This window comes from Manacus vitellinus, unplaced genomic scaffold (genome assembly GCF_001715985.3).
Source record: "Manacus vitellinus isolate BGI_N305 unplaced genomic scaffold, ASM171598v3 scaffold_6_pilon, whole genome shotgun sequence".
Lineage (NCBI taxonomy): Eukaryota > Metazoa > Chordata > Aves > Passeriformes > Pipridae > Manacus > Manacus vitellinus.
This window is the reverse complement of record NW_021940750.1, coordinates 18,725,485-18,741,419: the sequence shown is the minus strand read 5'-3', so window position 1 is coordinate 18,741,419 and position 15,935 is coordinate 18,725,485. Positions and strand designations below refer to the sequence as shown.

General features: G+C 37.2%; 1 protein-coding gene across 3 annotated transcripts in view; it reads right to left on the bottom strand.

The window, feature by feature from the left end:
* MIPOL1 (mirror-image polydactyly 1) overlaps positions 1 to 15,935 on the bottom strand; it is a 197,861-nt gene that overhangs the window by 23,765 nt on the left and 158,161 nt on the right. For all 3 annotated transcript variants that reach the window (XM_018082928.2, XM_018082926.2, XM_018082927.2), the window contains exon 12: positions 15,009 to 15,239. In XM_018082928.2, coding sequence (XP_017938417.2) covers positions 15,009 to 15,239 — 231 coding nt within the window. The remainder of the gene's footprint in view (positions 1 to 15,008; positions 15,240 to 15,935) is intronic.

Below are 15,935 nucleotides of genomic sequence, written 5' to 3'. Positions count from 1 at the left end.
CCCCTTCCCCTTCCCCTTCCCCTTCCCTTCTTCCCATTTTCCACTTGGATAAACTTCATAAAATCTTAAATGGAGTACTTGTTTTCAGGTGTTTTCTGTCAATTCAAGGAAACAAATCACATAGAGAAGAGAGGTGCTGGTCTTGCTCAGAAACCAGTCATTTGGATAAGATCATTGACTCAAGAAGCTGGAGGAAACTGGTTCAGCTCTATTTTCTGCATGAGGGAACCAGACCCCAGGTGCTTCCCTCTGAAGGGAGTAGCACTGTGCTAATGCTGGGTGCTGGGGCGTCTTGTTCTCAGTTTCAAAATTTGAGGCTGCTCCGACTGAACAAAACACTTAAGTGTTTACTGGATGGAAGTCTGGAATTAAGGGTATGACCTTGTAGTGTATGACCTATCTACCATGCTACACAGGCATTGCCCTCCTACCTCTGGGTGGTTCAGCGAATTTTGAATTATTCCTATTCCTCAATTCAGGTACTGTTTTTGTCACCTCAAAAGCCTGCCTTTTGAACTATAATTTTTTATCAACTCACTAAAAAATATTGTCCATTGCATTTAATGGTGATGTACCAGTATGTAACAATTCCTTCATAAATGGTCATAGTGATAAAGAATACATGTGGTTCTGATGCACCAGGCCGCCTTTCTCTTCTTAACAAAGTTCCCTTCGCATCCTTTGGATCAGAGACTGGGTGTCTTTCTAAATGACACACTGGAGTTCAGTGATGGTTTTTAACCTGATGCAGGCATTGATGAATAAAATTTGGTGCCCTCTGTCTGTCAGGTGTCTGGACTGACTGGTATTAATCATCCTTTCTGGTCTTAAAACACAAGTCTTAGAGACTGACACAGGGTTGAACTGACTCACTACAGGCACTGCCACCAATTCCCGCCTGCACAACACTGTTTGTAATGTCACTCCAAAAAGTATCTTCCATTAAACTTGCAGGCCTTAGTTTGGCAGGGCAAACCATTCTGTCTCTGAAAAGCACTGTCATCAAACAAACATTCCTACCAAATCCCTTTCAGCGTCTTCTCAACCCAAAAGAGTAATTCTGTATATGATTAAACTTAGAAGCAAATACAGCCAGTTGGGCTTCTGACAGCAGCGATATTTCAAAATAAACCTGGCTTACACAGGCCTTGGCTAAAATATTAAGCTTTTATCTGTGGTCCACAATAACTAATCTTGTCAAACTGTTTGTTCTCTACCTTCTGTTTGGAAGATTATGAGCTAGCTCACCAATACTATTCACCTTGTGCCATCACTAACAGTAGGAAAAGTGAGCAGTAAACACAGTTGGTCTATTTTGACAGCATTTCACACTACTTTGCATTGATGTAGGTTGTTACACAGGATAATGCAAAATCAGGACTTTGCTTCTGTGCTGGATTTAATGCCACCTTCCGAAAGGTATCACTCCTTTGCTTTCAAATGCTTTCTCAGGACAGCATGTGCTGATTGCCAAAAATAAATGATCTTGTGAGAAAGAAAAATAAACCCTGAAACAACTACACTGTATTTCAGTACATTGAAATCTACAACATGCTTATCACAGAAACCAGGTTCCTACTATTGGATGGACCATTCACATCTGAGCATGTAGCTGATATTAAAGTTAAAAAATTAACAATAGCTGAAAGAGAGGATATATTGGCATATTTAAAGCCAAATTATATTCATCAGATTATTTAATCAGATCACAGAATTTCCCCTAACTACTTCAGTTTGAATCCAACAGTTTATATGGCAATTTTATGCGACATTTACTACTTGTAATTGTGCTAGAAAAACCTTTTCTATGCATCCTTGCATAAGCTTGAATTACTTTTAGCACTGGTAAGTACTGTTTCCACACACTTGGTATCACAGCTGGTCTCTTTTTTAGGAGAAATCTTGACATTGAAGCCTACTCCTTACAGTGGACTCCTTACATTTCCATGAAGTTTGTGCTGATATGAATAGGCAAGGGTTTCTTGGATTTTCTTGCAAAATACTTCCTGGAAGTCTGTGTCATCTGCTTAGGAAAAACTAGCAGTTTTACCTTATGCTAATATATCTTCCCCACAGAAAGTATTCAGCCATACCATTTATTCATTTGAAGAGGGAAAAATATTAATTCCTAATAACTCCCTAAGAACATTAGTCCTGCCCTTTGGCAATGATTTTTGGTATCATTAGAGTGCCATGAATCACAGGCAAGCTTATTTTGGCTCTGAACTATATCTCACCTCCTTCTTGAGAGCAATACAATCTCAGAAAAGCAAATACTCTTTGCTTTGAGTGCTCAGAACACGGAGTGATGGTCAAACTTTTAAGTAAAGCTTTTAAAAGGCAAACATCAGGTCTATTTTGCATTATGTGTATTATGTGGCAAAACAGCATACAGAGAAGTGAAATGATTGGTGAAGCTCAATCAACCAAGAACACCAAAAAGTCCCACACATTTAATTTTATGTATAGGTAGTCTTGATCTGACCTGGGTTCCTCATGTACACCAACATAATAATAATAAAATAGTATTCTGCTGAATCAGAGCCTAAAATTGCTGGATAGAGAGCCCTTCTCTCTCAGCTTCTCAATCTGTGTTCTGAACCATGTCAACTGGCAACAGCTCACCAGTTTTCTTATTCTATATCCAACTGAGGTGTATTTCAGGAGATGAAAAAAGGACCTACTTTATATAGGATTTTGGTTTGTTCTAAATCCACCTTCAGCAATGTCAAAAATTGATTATCAAAACCAAGCAGCATTTCAATATGTTTAAAACAACAGGATTCAGGATGCAGGATGAGCAGATTAATATACATTTACAGATCTGCAGAGGATGGGGTTATTAAGAGACTAAACTTTAGAAATACTACTCTGAAACCATCACATTACACCTTTCTGTGTGTTGCAAACAAGCCTTCCTATTAAGGCCTAGTCTGAACCTCTCAGCTGCCTATTCCAAGGCAGTCCCACCTCTTTTGGATATGTTCTGGTCAAGTCTGGTTTACAGTGGGTTTGTACATTTGCAAATACTGATGTACTGCGGTGCTGGTTTTGGCTGGGGTAAAGCTCATTTTCTTCACAGTGGCTGGTAAGGGGCTGTGTTTTGGATTTGTGCTGAACACAGGGTTGACAACATAGAGATGCTTTTGTTATTGCTGAGCAGGGCTTACACAGAGCCAAGGCCTTTTCTGCTTTTCATACTGCCACGCTGGCAAGGAGGCTAGGGGTGCATGGGAAGCTGGGAGGAGACACAGCTGGACAGGTGACCCAAACTGAGCAGAGGGATATTCCATACTATATGACATTATGCTCAGTATATAAAGTGGGGGGAAGAAGGAGGAAGGGGGTGGTATTCGCAGCGATGTTGTTTGTCTTCCCAAGTAACTGATTTGTGTGATGGGGCCCTGCTCTCCTGGACATGGCTGAACACCTGCCTGCAGGTGAATGAATTCCTTGTTTTGTTTTGCTTGCATGTGCAGATTTTGCTTTTCTGTATTAACCTGTCTTTATCTGAACCCATGAGTATTCTATCTTTTACCCTTCCAATCACACTGGTGGGGAAGTGAGCAAGTGGCTGTGTGGGGCTTGGCTGCTGGCTGGGTTAAACTACTACAACTACTCAGGCTATTTCCCAAGTACATCCCATCAAAGCACAGCTTTGGCAGACTCCATATCATAAACAAAAAAGACAACGTGAGATTTTTTCTTGATTCCACATATATTTTACAGACTTGATGCAGACTTGCTAGCTCTGGGCAGCTCTCAGTTAGGTTCCACCTTCCTGAGGTGGTCCCACCTCATGACCAAAAGCAATCTGGAGCTTGTGGAGAGAAAATCCCTTCCTATAAACCATTATCAAATCCCTACACTTCACACTGAAAATAAGAGACTTTACATAGGTTTGATGTATTTTATCATCAATGTTATATTGCCCAAGTTGGAACGACTTCCATATCACTGAGAGGACAAGTAACAATGGAAACGGGTTGGGATGTAAAAGCAAAGTATTTAATTAAGTTTCTACTTGTGGTAAGTCCTTCATAATGGACTCTGAATGATAGCTGAATTCCCCACCACTCCAGTGGTTTGAGGGCAACTCACACTTGCGTCATACTTCTGAAAAGTATTTCTAGAAAAAATAAGAGCAGTCTTCCCTCAAAAACTAACAAAAATCCATGGACAAAATATCCTCTCCTTCTCTTAGTGTTTGCAATATACTACAGATAGATGTCATCAGCATGAAGCTTGTCTATTATGGTGATGGTGCAACAGGGTCTTATGCAGTGATAAAACCAGAAAAGATGCCCAACTGCACATTTACACACAAAAAAAGGGTTTCTAAAATATCGGTTGAGACTTAACATCACAGACCAAATTGTCTTCTACACATTCGTGGTGCTCCTTAAAACACTTAATGACCTTTTTAATGTATTATCAGCCATTTAAGGCCATTAGGGTAAAAAAAGCCTTTCCACTTCTAAGCTTCAGTAACCTCTCTCCAGTAGCTGCTGGACAGACTGTCTGCAATCATCTTCTGCACCATTCTAGCAACACAATTCACATGAGATTTTTTTTCACTGGCCTTCTGAACCTATTTTGCTCCATGATGCTGCCATCCAACTGGAAATGAGCTTCTCCTGCTCCTGGGAGGTGAGTGAATTCCCAACCAAGACTGACTCAGGAGAGAAGTGGACCTTCAAATAATTTTGAGGACAGCTTTAATTCTTCTGAACTGGTGAGCTTGCATACTCAGGCCTTGGTGGCAATTCTGCCAGGTGGTGACATGAATTAGACTGCTTTTAGAAGAAAAACCTTTTAATTTCTGTTGATGAAAACATGAAAATGTGGCTTTACATAAAGACTCAAAAAATTCTTCAAAAGTATAGAGTAAAATCTGTATGCGAAAGTGTAAGAGTAAAAAGTGAAATGTCTTTTGAGTGCATGACTTAGATATGCCTTTTATCTGATGTGCATCTGTTACATCCCTCAAGTAATTTACAATTATTTTATCAAAGACTGAGGTGATAGAAATGGATATATTATGAGCCACAGAATAAAGTGATAAATAAAACAATTTTGTTATACACATCTCCAATACCTGCAGTGTCTTTTATTCAAAGGCTGGATTCTGATACCTTCTATGGGCAAGAATTCCATGATCTGAAGCTGAAATGATAAAATTTAGTCACAAAGATTTATGCCTTCCTACAGTTTAGTGTTTAGATCTATATCCTTATACCCACGTGACAGCAACTTGCCAATAAAACAGCAGTGGCAACGATGAGGTTAAAGCTGTTGTTAGCTCTCATAAAGAGAGTTGATGCTGCACTTCTACAAAATCTTAAAAAAAAAAACTTTATAGAAAAATATGACTATTAATTAATGACTCAGTGTTAGATTAGAAACATGAACTGCAATTTTTTCCTCAGATAACTAGCCCCTACTTTAGTAAAGGTATACTTAATTTTAAGCACTGGAAAAATTTGAATGATTTCAAGTTTGCTTAAAATTAAATACCTGACTGGCCTAGTCAGTTATTTCTATTTGTTGTTGTAAAGAACTGACCCAGCAATTCTCTGAAATGTTATATGTAATTCAGAAGCTTCAGAAAGTCTGGGCTTTCTTTTTGAGCTTCTGCACATACTTTTACAGTATTCAATGTTTTGCATATGTTAAGAAACAGTATGAGTATTAACAGAAAGAACCGCAAATTTATTTTTATTCCTTCAGCCAAGCCACAAATAAATGACTCTTGCAAACAAACCAAATACTATTTAGTAACGGCAATGTAAATGCCATGGACTTATTTTATTTGGATATAAAATATTAAAGTAAATGAGTATTTGCTGTGACACTCGTTTTATCGTCTTGGAAAAAGAAAGCAAGTCTGAGAAAAAGTTTTCCTGCTGTTCTTCAAGGAGCACTCAATCTGCTGTTCAAAGTTATTTAATAATTTGTCATAGAATGGTTAACTATAAGCTTACAAATACTGTGTCAGTATGCTTCTTCCTATTAGGCAAACAACTTCAAAATCTAATTTGTTTGTGTTATTGGTCTTACTAAATATTAGTCTTTGCAAGTCTGGTTTACACCATTGAAGTTAACTATGCCAACATTCTGATTTTGTTCTGAAGTATTCCACAACAAGCTGATATTATACAATACAAGGCCAAGAGCTAGCTGATCCAGTTTACTGAGTATACTTAGTGTATTTTGCTACTGATAAATCAATAAAACCATGTTGTAATCTACAAACTTCCACCTCTGTGAAGCGGCTATAAGTAAACTGTAAATGAACACACAGGTCAAAAACTGGATGCTGTGATTATGTTGACTCTGAAAACATTTGACTTTCATAGAATACATTTTAGTGTTTGAGAGAATAAAGTTTCAGCACTGCTTTTATTTTCATGAAAGGCTGAGATAATAAATATTCAAATGACAATAAATATTTGTGTTTATGTTGTAACTACCCACATTTTAAGAAAACAATATCTGCACTGCAACCCCCAATTTACAGAGGTTAAGTAAAAGTAAACCATAGCTACAAAAAGAAAATAAATACTCGACTTAGACTGTATGTGCAGTTTTGCATTCTTCATCCATGTGAAACTCCCTGCAGCCAATGGATATCTTGGCTGTGCAAGGAATGCACAAAAGGCATACTTGACATTCCCTTTAGTTGGGATTTCTCGTCTTAATTCTGTTAAGTGCACCACTGAACATAATCCTGGCATTGATCATAAACTGTTGGATACTACAGGTCTCATTATAATTTATGACACCCAAAATATCCATGAGAAGGATATGCCATAATCTCCTCTGGCAATATCCCACATTATAACTGTATGAGACTTTCGGTAGTGATACTGCAACCTGCGTTATTAAGGGCCATCTTCAAATGAAAAGAAGATGTCAAAAGATATTGTGAATTATTCATACTACAAAGGGGCTCAGCTGCAGCAATTCTGAACATCACCAAGGTCATCTTTCAGGGCTCTGGTATAGTGAACAGGATCTGCAGCTCCACATGTGCTCTGGACTGACACACTCCTCCTCCAGACTGCACAGAGAGCACTATAGCACGATAGGATGGGATTTGCAACAAGTAGTTTAAGGAGAGGGGTGCTCTAAACTAGTCAAATAGGGATGTTTTCCTTCTTTCTTTTTTCTTTTCTTTTCTTTTTTTTTTTTTTAAATCTCATTCCATTGTTTTAAGTATCCTGTTTTAAGCTGTCCAGAGGTTCTCAAGATGCCTTCTCTAAAATTAACGCGAGGCCACTAGTGTTTTTTAAGGTGAAAAGATAATAGCAGTGCTGCCAGTCCTCCTTTTCAAAACAATTATTAAAAAATAATACTATCAGATAGAGTATTCAGCCAAGCTAAGGAAAACTTGGTTTTAACCCACATCTACCACTTCTCAGGAGAGCAGTACACTCCAAGGTTGAAGAGACTTTTGTACTTTTCTTTCTAATGCCATGAATTTCTACAAAAAACCCATATGAAATGCTATTAGACCTGAAGATGTGATTCTACGGGTGGTGATCAAGGATGCCCACTTGGAAAATGGGAGATGAATGTTCTGCTACTAGCTCTGTATTTATATTCAAGAGGCACTGGATAAAACTGAGAAAAAGCCCTAAAGCCAAGTCTTGCTTCTCAGAGGTGAGTAGCCTACTTGCTCCTCTCTGATCTGAGACACTGGTACTATTTTCTGCTGTGTGGTACTACTTCAAGGCAAGGAATGGAGAGGATCCAGATCAAACCTGTGTGGCTGTAACATCCCTCTGAGGCACAGGAGATATGAACCAGGATCTCCACAGATGGAGAAGGAAATTAAGATCCATTCTGTCACAGTCTGGAGGAGAATCCCTGCTCTCAAAAAACTTAGAAAAGTAGGGCTGGGGCAGGGGCACATGCCAAGCCAGCTTTTGAAAGAAATATCTGAGTTCACACTGCTCTGTATGGATCTCAGTGAAACCAATGTGCATTACTCTGACTCAGCACAGGCTTCTCCATTTGGTTCTTCAAGGAAACCAGGCAGAAAATACAAAAAAGACAATTGCTTTATAACTTTTTCAGTTGGAAGTTTTCTGCTTATGCTGATGCAAGTCCTGTCTCCTTTGGGTTGGAAAGTTATCAGTATTAGTGGTACTGAGTTACCAGGCATTCCCTCCATCACAGCCTGCAAATTTGACCTGGACTGTAACATGAAGTATGCAATTCAAGAAGTGGAAGTGAAGTGTCATTCAATAAAAGTAATATAATTCAATGCAGAAAATACATTTCATTACAGCTTTCCAAAAGTTATATATTTCCTTTTGTACTGCATGAATAATACGTTAGCCTTATCAAGGGAAACAATATCTGCCTAGTGATACAGAAATGCAGTATAACTTCAACAGTCCAGAGAATATGCCAATGATGACTGAATTTGTTCAGCTCACCTTATATTCAAATACTAGTTCAATATTTTACTTCCTCCAGACCCAGAAAATTGATTTCTGTCTATATGTTTAATTTCTCTAAGGCTGAACATAACCTTACTGGTTTATACAATTCTTTTATTACAACAAACAGGTATCTCTACTAGACTAATTCATCATTTCACCATGCGTATTAGTGCAGTCTGAGGGGAACTTTTCTGAGAGGAATCACTAGCATTAGTGCAGAATTCTAAGTATTTAAATAAATTCTGACCCTACTACATATTGCTTTCAGTTAGATCACATATGACTTTTTTCACACATTTCAGTCAGTCTTAATTCATCACTGACTAAATCAGACTACTTCCAGCCTATTGCCTCTAAAACCACTACATTCACAGTGTCTGTTACTGCTACTCTAATGAATGGTAACATTTTCATATATGATATGAAGTGATTGCTACTAAATTTTGTATTTTGGACTTTCCCATGTTCCTATTCATGTCTTGCATGCCAAATAAATTTGCATCAGCTCTGCAGAATTCTTCAGGGTATGTGGTAGTTTTGCGTGTCTGGGAATCTTCCATCTGGCTAGTGTGGGTTTCCTAAACACCATAAAACCCTGCCTGTGGAGACTGTGTATCTCTTATGGGCCCCATGGAGCTTATAATCTGCTTTTAATCATTGTATGAGGCAGCCAACACATCAATCCTCATCAGGCAGTTTTTTCCATGTTGAATCTCCTTTAATGAGTTTTGATCCAATTCTGAAAGTCCAGAACCATTGCTAATTTGCATAGTATCTTAGACTGCTACAAAAGTTGTCTTCCTTGGCTCCCCATTTCCTTCCATACGAACTCTGATAACCACTGACTTCTGTGGGTTGCTGTAGCAAGTAACAGATTCTTAGCACCTTGCCATCACTTGCTTGTCTTTTGAATGTACCCATCAGCATCTGTTTCTCAGTAAACTACAGGCCATATCCTTAACTTGGACAAATGAATGCAACATAGTGTGACAGAGCAAAGTCAGTGTGCTGCAACCAAGAAACTAGCTCTATATCTACATTCTTCAGCAAGACACCAGAACTTACTTTACATTTCAAAATGCCAGCACCAGTTAAATTATTCCCCATATGATATTAAAAGATAACCAACTATTCAAACCCAGCAGAATTTCACAGCAGCAAGAAGGACAGTGGTTTTCACTAAAATCAAAATCACTTTTGACATGTGCCAAATTATTTACTGACATAAATTAGTAAAATTATTAATTTCTATCATGTTGTACTCCTAGAATTCAGTATTTAATGTTTTGATCTGACATTTACTGGAATACAGTTCTGTAAGTAAAAAAATAGGAAAGTCTCAACATCTAAATATAAAATCTTAATAAAGTAAGAAATCAAATAGTATTTATTGTTTTGAAAGGAGAAAATAAAAGAAAGCTCTCTCAAATTTAAACTGAGTTCTCTTAACATTTGGCGGTTCCTTCAAAACAAACAGCTTTAAGTCTCAGTGAATGTACAACTTGTTTCTTTTGTGCAGTGCTTCTGCCTGCAATTTCTAATTAACTAGCTCCATTCTTTTCTACAACAAGAGACTGAACGCAAACAAGCTACAATGTATACGTCAACTAAATATATGTAGGTATGATTTTAAAAGGGAGATAACTAGTTAACAACATTTGCATGTTGCAAAAAGGCTTAGTTAGTATAATTCAGAAATCTTGCTTTTAGCCTTTTCCCTGCATAGCTGTCCTGTACTGAATACAATCTGAACACTAAAGATATCATGTTTGCAGTTAAAAATCTCCAGAGACTTTAGACCCACACATAAAGATACTTATTTCACTCTTTTCTGAGACACTGACCTGTATCCTCATTTAAAAATGAACACCACATCTTTATGTTATTAAATCTTTATTTTGATCTATTAGTATTCACCAAAGTGCCATTTTATACAACCCCTCACTGAATAGGCAAGGCTGGAGGTAACCATCTGCAGCTTTAGAGTCTGCGTTTGAATTGATGAAAAGAGCTTTGTGTTTTCATTGCCAAGTTTGATTCTTCCAGTCATTAGACATTCCCCTCAGATCGCATCAATGAAGCGGACTCTCTTACACCCATGTGTTAAATTCTCTTCCCCTCATGGTTTCCTTTACCAGCTATACTCCAGAAAGACTACTGGGTCTTAGCCACATTCTTCTCACAGCTGTGTTAAAAAAAAGCATCAGAGCTTCTTCCCAAAATCCATATGTGTATCTGGTCAGTCCCCTGTCGAAGGGTCATCTCACATTGTGGTGTGATTATTCAAATATTCATTCTTGTTCTTGAACTGCACTGCTCAGATCATTCTGGGAAAGATTAGACCCTCCAGCCAGCACTGAGGAACGTCCTGGATGTTGATGTGAAACATACACAGCTCCCGTACTTGGAAGGCAGATTAGTTTGACTTGCAGAAGAGGGGGACATTAGCTACTTAATAAATGCTTGCTTCTTTTTCTTTCAATTTTTTTGCATTCTTTTCAACTGTGTCAACTGCTTATAAGAACTGTTTGCTTCTATTTTGTCATCGATCAACTTAATTATCAGCATCAGCTAAGAAACTAAGTGAACAACAACAAAAGCAGAGAAAGCATGTTCAGAAATGCTAGAGGGAAATTCAGGACTAAAAAAAAGAAAAAAAAAAAAGGGGGGGTTCTATTCACAATAAAATTTAGATGGCCAAAAAATCAAAGCATAAGGAGTAAAGCAAATGTTATTAAATCTAGAATTGCATTTATGACAGATAATAATTTCCTTTGATAAAACTGTTTATTCAGTAGACCACTTAGTTTTCTTTTATCCAAATCTGTAACTTTCCTGACTTCCCCTTTAGAAAAAAAAATCAAAAGATATCTTTAATAACGGTTAAGGACAAGTGAAGCAATAACTTCTAGTTTACATCACTTTCATATTTGCTTTATTCAGAATCAGAGCTACCTTGACAAAATACACAAGCAGCATGCCTCTCACCATTTATGCTTATTTTCATACCTGTATATTTTAGCACTGCACTGTTACTTTGTGGATTTCGTTTATTTTTAGAGGATTACACAGAAATTCTACCCACTCACCCTCCTCTGCCATCTTACACAGCTATACGAATGTGCGCGTGCATCTGTGCTCACATGCAGAGCTGTGCTTTACTGAGCCAGAATCATTAAATTATGACAAAAAAATAGAAGCCCTCAATAGACAAATTGCATTAAAATTCACTCCAGTAACAAAGCTGTTGCAGAAAAATAGAACGTTTCCTGGAAAAACCACATCAAAAGTGGCCTCAACCTTTACTGATAATTGGCTAATATTGATTTGGTATTACATTATAACCTTCTCTGATCTCACTGACATCAGCAGCCACTCCACAATCCCAGAGGTTCCAGCCGGAAGGACAGTTTTAAAACGCCTTGCTTCCTCTGCTGGCAGAGGTATTAATTAATTCACAGGCTCTCCCAGCCACCTTCTCCAGGTCAGCCCCATTTCCCTGCTGGGGCTGCACCAGCTGGCTCCTGGCTTCTCAGGCAGGACAAACTTGCACTATACCAACACTCCTGGAGAATTCTGTGCTGCTGTCCTAATTCTTTGTTTGTAACCATGAATTAGAAACATTAATTAAATATAGAAAATTACAGTAATAGCCATTCTACAGAGTATTGGTTAAAAATATTATCATGCAGATCATCATAATTTTCTATTGAATAAATATGTATTGTGTTATGTGTGCATTTATTTACACAGACCATAGTTAAGATATGTACTTGCTTTATAAACTAAATAGCGCTCTTTTAAGTCTAATGTGTATCTTGATAATGTTTCAAAATCAAAATAGATTCAAACAAATGCAGCTAAATCTGTGTGGTCACTTTCTGAGCATCAACATTTTCTGTCTCACACCATCACCCCTGTTAGGACAGTGAATCATCTTCACAGCAAGAGTACACAGTCTCAATTTATATCTCACACTGCTGTGAGCCAATGTGAGATGTTCACCCTACTTCAGTATAAACAGATTTTTACTATGTCCAAGTTCACTATAAGCAGATTCCAATATATCCCCCTTCTGGTTCACAGCTGCTATTCCACGTGGGACAGGATCCAGAAATTTTTTAGATGCCTTTTGTCCTGACAGAAAACACAGGACCACTATTCTGACTTGGATCTCACATTTAGAAAGCAACAATTGTCAGGGGATACACAAATGGCTGACATGAAGGCAACACCATGGAGAAATTACATCTCTGTTTCAAGCTCTACATATCATGCTGAATGCAAATGGTGAATTTTTTAAGAACATTAAAAAATATTTTAGTGTTGCCAGAGAACAGATTAGCAAAGGTATAGTGAACAGCAGTGAATTACATTGTATGAAGATACAAAGTACATCTTTTTTCAGCATTATTTTAATTATTCCAATTACATTCTTCCTTAATGAAGGTCATAATTACTTTCCTCTCCTGAATTTTAACTGTTGCTATTTCACTGAATAATATTGAGAAACTAGTTTATATAACTGATAAAACTACTTCCCTCATACGTCAGAATTCAATTTTAGTGGTGCATTTAAAAGAAGTCAAGAAAACAGATATTTCAGAAGTCTCTTTAGACTATGAATTTTAGTGTCACATTTTAAACTACATTAAACATCCTTGTAAGGCAGTGTTAATAATTAATACTGCTGTAATTAATACCAATTCTACCCATTGACAGGTTTATAAATTGTCAGTTCCTTTTTGAAATGCAGAACATCCTACATTTCTGAAATAAAATGCTAAGCTAACAAATGAGTTCCTGCCTAATTGCCAAACAGTGATTTGTATGAAGCAGTTTTGGTTACAAAGAAATTGGGAATTCTCAGCCCGGTTTCCCTGCTGATGAGTACGAACTGTCTGTGTAGCTCTCCCAGAGGTGTCAGAGGAATCTCTATAGTGTCACACAAGGGTTCTTAGCTCAAAGTAAACACACTTTCCACAAACTCAGCTGCTTAATCTGTTTGCAGGTTGAATTATAAGATGGGGGTGGATGACTCTGGGTGCTGGGAAGACGCACAGAGCATTTCCACAGTTTCTTGGCAAAAAGGGCATGCTATTGTCATCAAAAGACTTCAACCAATTGTTTAATTTTGCTATAGGCTCAGTTGTCTGATCTTAGCAATGATGAAAACTAACCCGACCAAAATTTTCCCAAGTAGTTTAGCGTGTTACATAAATACTTTTCACTATAGAGGTGCATCACCACTACTTTAATTTAGTTTGTGGCTGCACTTCTACTCTAGCCACCCCGGGTACACAGGATTAAACAAGACTGTTTCACTGTTTCACTAAAAAAAAAAAAAAAGTAATGAAAACCCAACCTCCATCTAAATATCTGAGGCTAGTAAATGTTTATAAATAAAATTACATGTAACAACTTAAAACAAGATACAGAAAGGTTCAATCAATATTCTCTTTACCATGCTTTAAATTATTTTTCATAGGTTTATTTTTATCAAGCTCACACCTGTTGAAGTCTCAAATATATCTAAGTGCTCAGAATAAAGACCAGAATGATTATTAAACTGCCACTGGAAGTTTTAAAGAGGTGATTGAAAATATACGTTTTCACATGTAACTATCTTAACTATATTTTATGCAGTTACAAATATATGAAAAATATAGGAATACTTTTTTTAAAAAAATAGAACTTAGCACGTATTTTTTTAAAATAGGAAAAACTCTTGTTAAGTCCTTGCAATATATTAAAAACCAATTTCTGGGTACTCTGTAAATATGCTGCAGACATTAAAGTTGAAGACAAATATAGACAGGACAATTTGCATCAATTCAGCATCAACCACTTTGGAAGGGTAAGAGAGGGGTGTTTTGCAGCTGACGAATGTAAAGCAGAGATGAGAAGTGCCAGACTGGCAAGAGGCTCTGCCTACACATTTGCCCATGTCCCAGCACTGAGTCTTTCAAAGGCTTATGTGCTCGTAATAACAAATATGACAAAAAGTACTTCAGTAGACATGAACTTCAGGTTTTGGAGTTCAGTAAACTTTTAACAGGGAATCTTATAATGGGAAAGAGAGTTCACTAACTCAGAGATTTCATGTGGCTCTCAGTGAGATTTTGAAGCCATCTCTAAACCACCTCATCAGCCCTTACTACAGCATGAAACCTGATAGATGTGTAACAGACAAAAAATGAGAACCTTAATATTCTACTGTGCAATTATAAAGGCAAATACTCTGTTGCCATAGGATTGCCACAGGGCAAAAAGACAGTGAAAACCATTCATAGGAGATGGAAAGACTTTGTGCCTTGCACATGCAGAAAACAATTTCCATAACAGTACAGAGAGGCACACTGACTTGCCTAATAATGCAAAACTGCTAAAATGATCAGCTTCACACTGAGTAGGTAATGAGCTGACAAAGAAGGAATAATTTTAAAGAATGTTTTCTAAGTTCTGCCACACTTTCAGTTATAAATAAAATACTAAAAGAAATAACATTTCATTTGGTTTTCAATTTCAATTTTTGTTGGAATGCAAGTGACTTACTTTTGAACTTTTTCATTGGCCTCCCGTGAGGCTTCCAGGGCTTTCTGGAGCTTCATCTCTGTGTCCTTTTGCTCTGACCGCGTTTGCTGCAGCTGAGCTGCCAGATCTTCAATCTGGCGATAAGTTAGGGTCACAACATCCTCCCTGCCGTGCAGTCCAGCTTCAGAAGTACTGAAAGCACAGGTAGGCTGATTCTTCAGGCTCGCTCCTTCAGACAAAGACTTGTATAAGCTGGGAAAGCAAAATCATACACATTACTAAGTTTCAGTCTAAGGCTGAGCTGCAAGAATACTACACTCAGTTTAATTAATACTTTTAATATTGCCATATATGGACTCACATGCACTACTAGCAAAGTAAGTTTTATTTCAGAAGTGACTGAGAACAAAAAGAACAATCCATTTCCAGAAGTATTCTAGGAGTACATAGAAACCACCAGAATTTCAAAAAAATAAAAAAACCTATTCAGCAAAAACTTAAAAGACAGCATTTTTCAGCTGTAGCATCTTGTTGATCACCTTTGAGCTGCAGTAAAAAGTTGTTAGTGTGATTTACATTACATTGAATTAATCACTGTAGGTTACTGATGTGTTATTAATTCATGTTACATAGGACTCGCTTTTAGCAAGCAGCAGACTCAACAGCTACAGGGAGTTTATTTGCAAAATGAGATTTTTTGATATAATGAAAGGAATAAAAAATACAATGAAAAAATAAAAATAAATAAATCAGCAAGATTACTTAGGAATATGAATGATTTGCACACACTAACCAATTCTAAAGATCTTTGGTCAATACTTTTTGTGAGAGGAAATGTAAAATATTTCTTGATTCTGGTTTGAATAAGCTAGTAACACTTGTATTAAAATATTCCGTGTCTTAAATAGCCTCTCTGTAGTAGACAGAGAAAGATGATCTGTCAGGGTT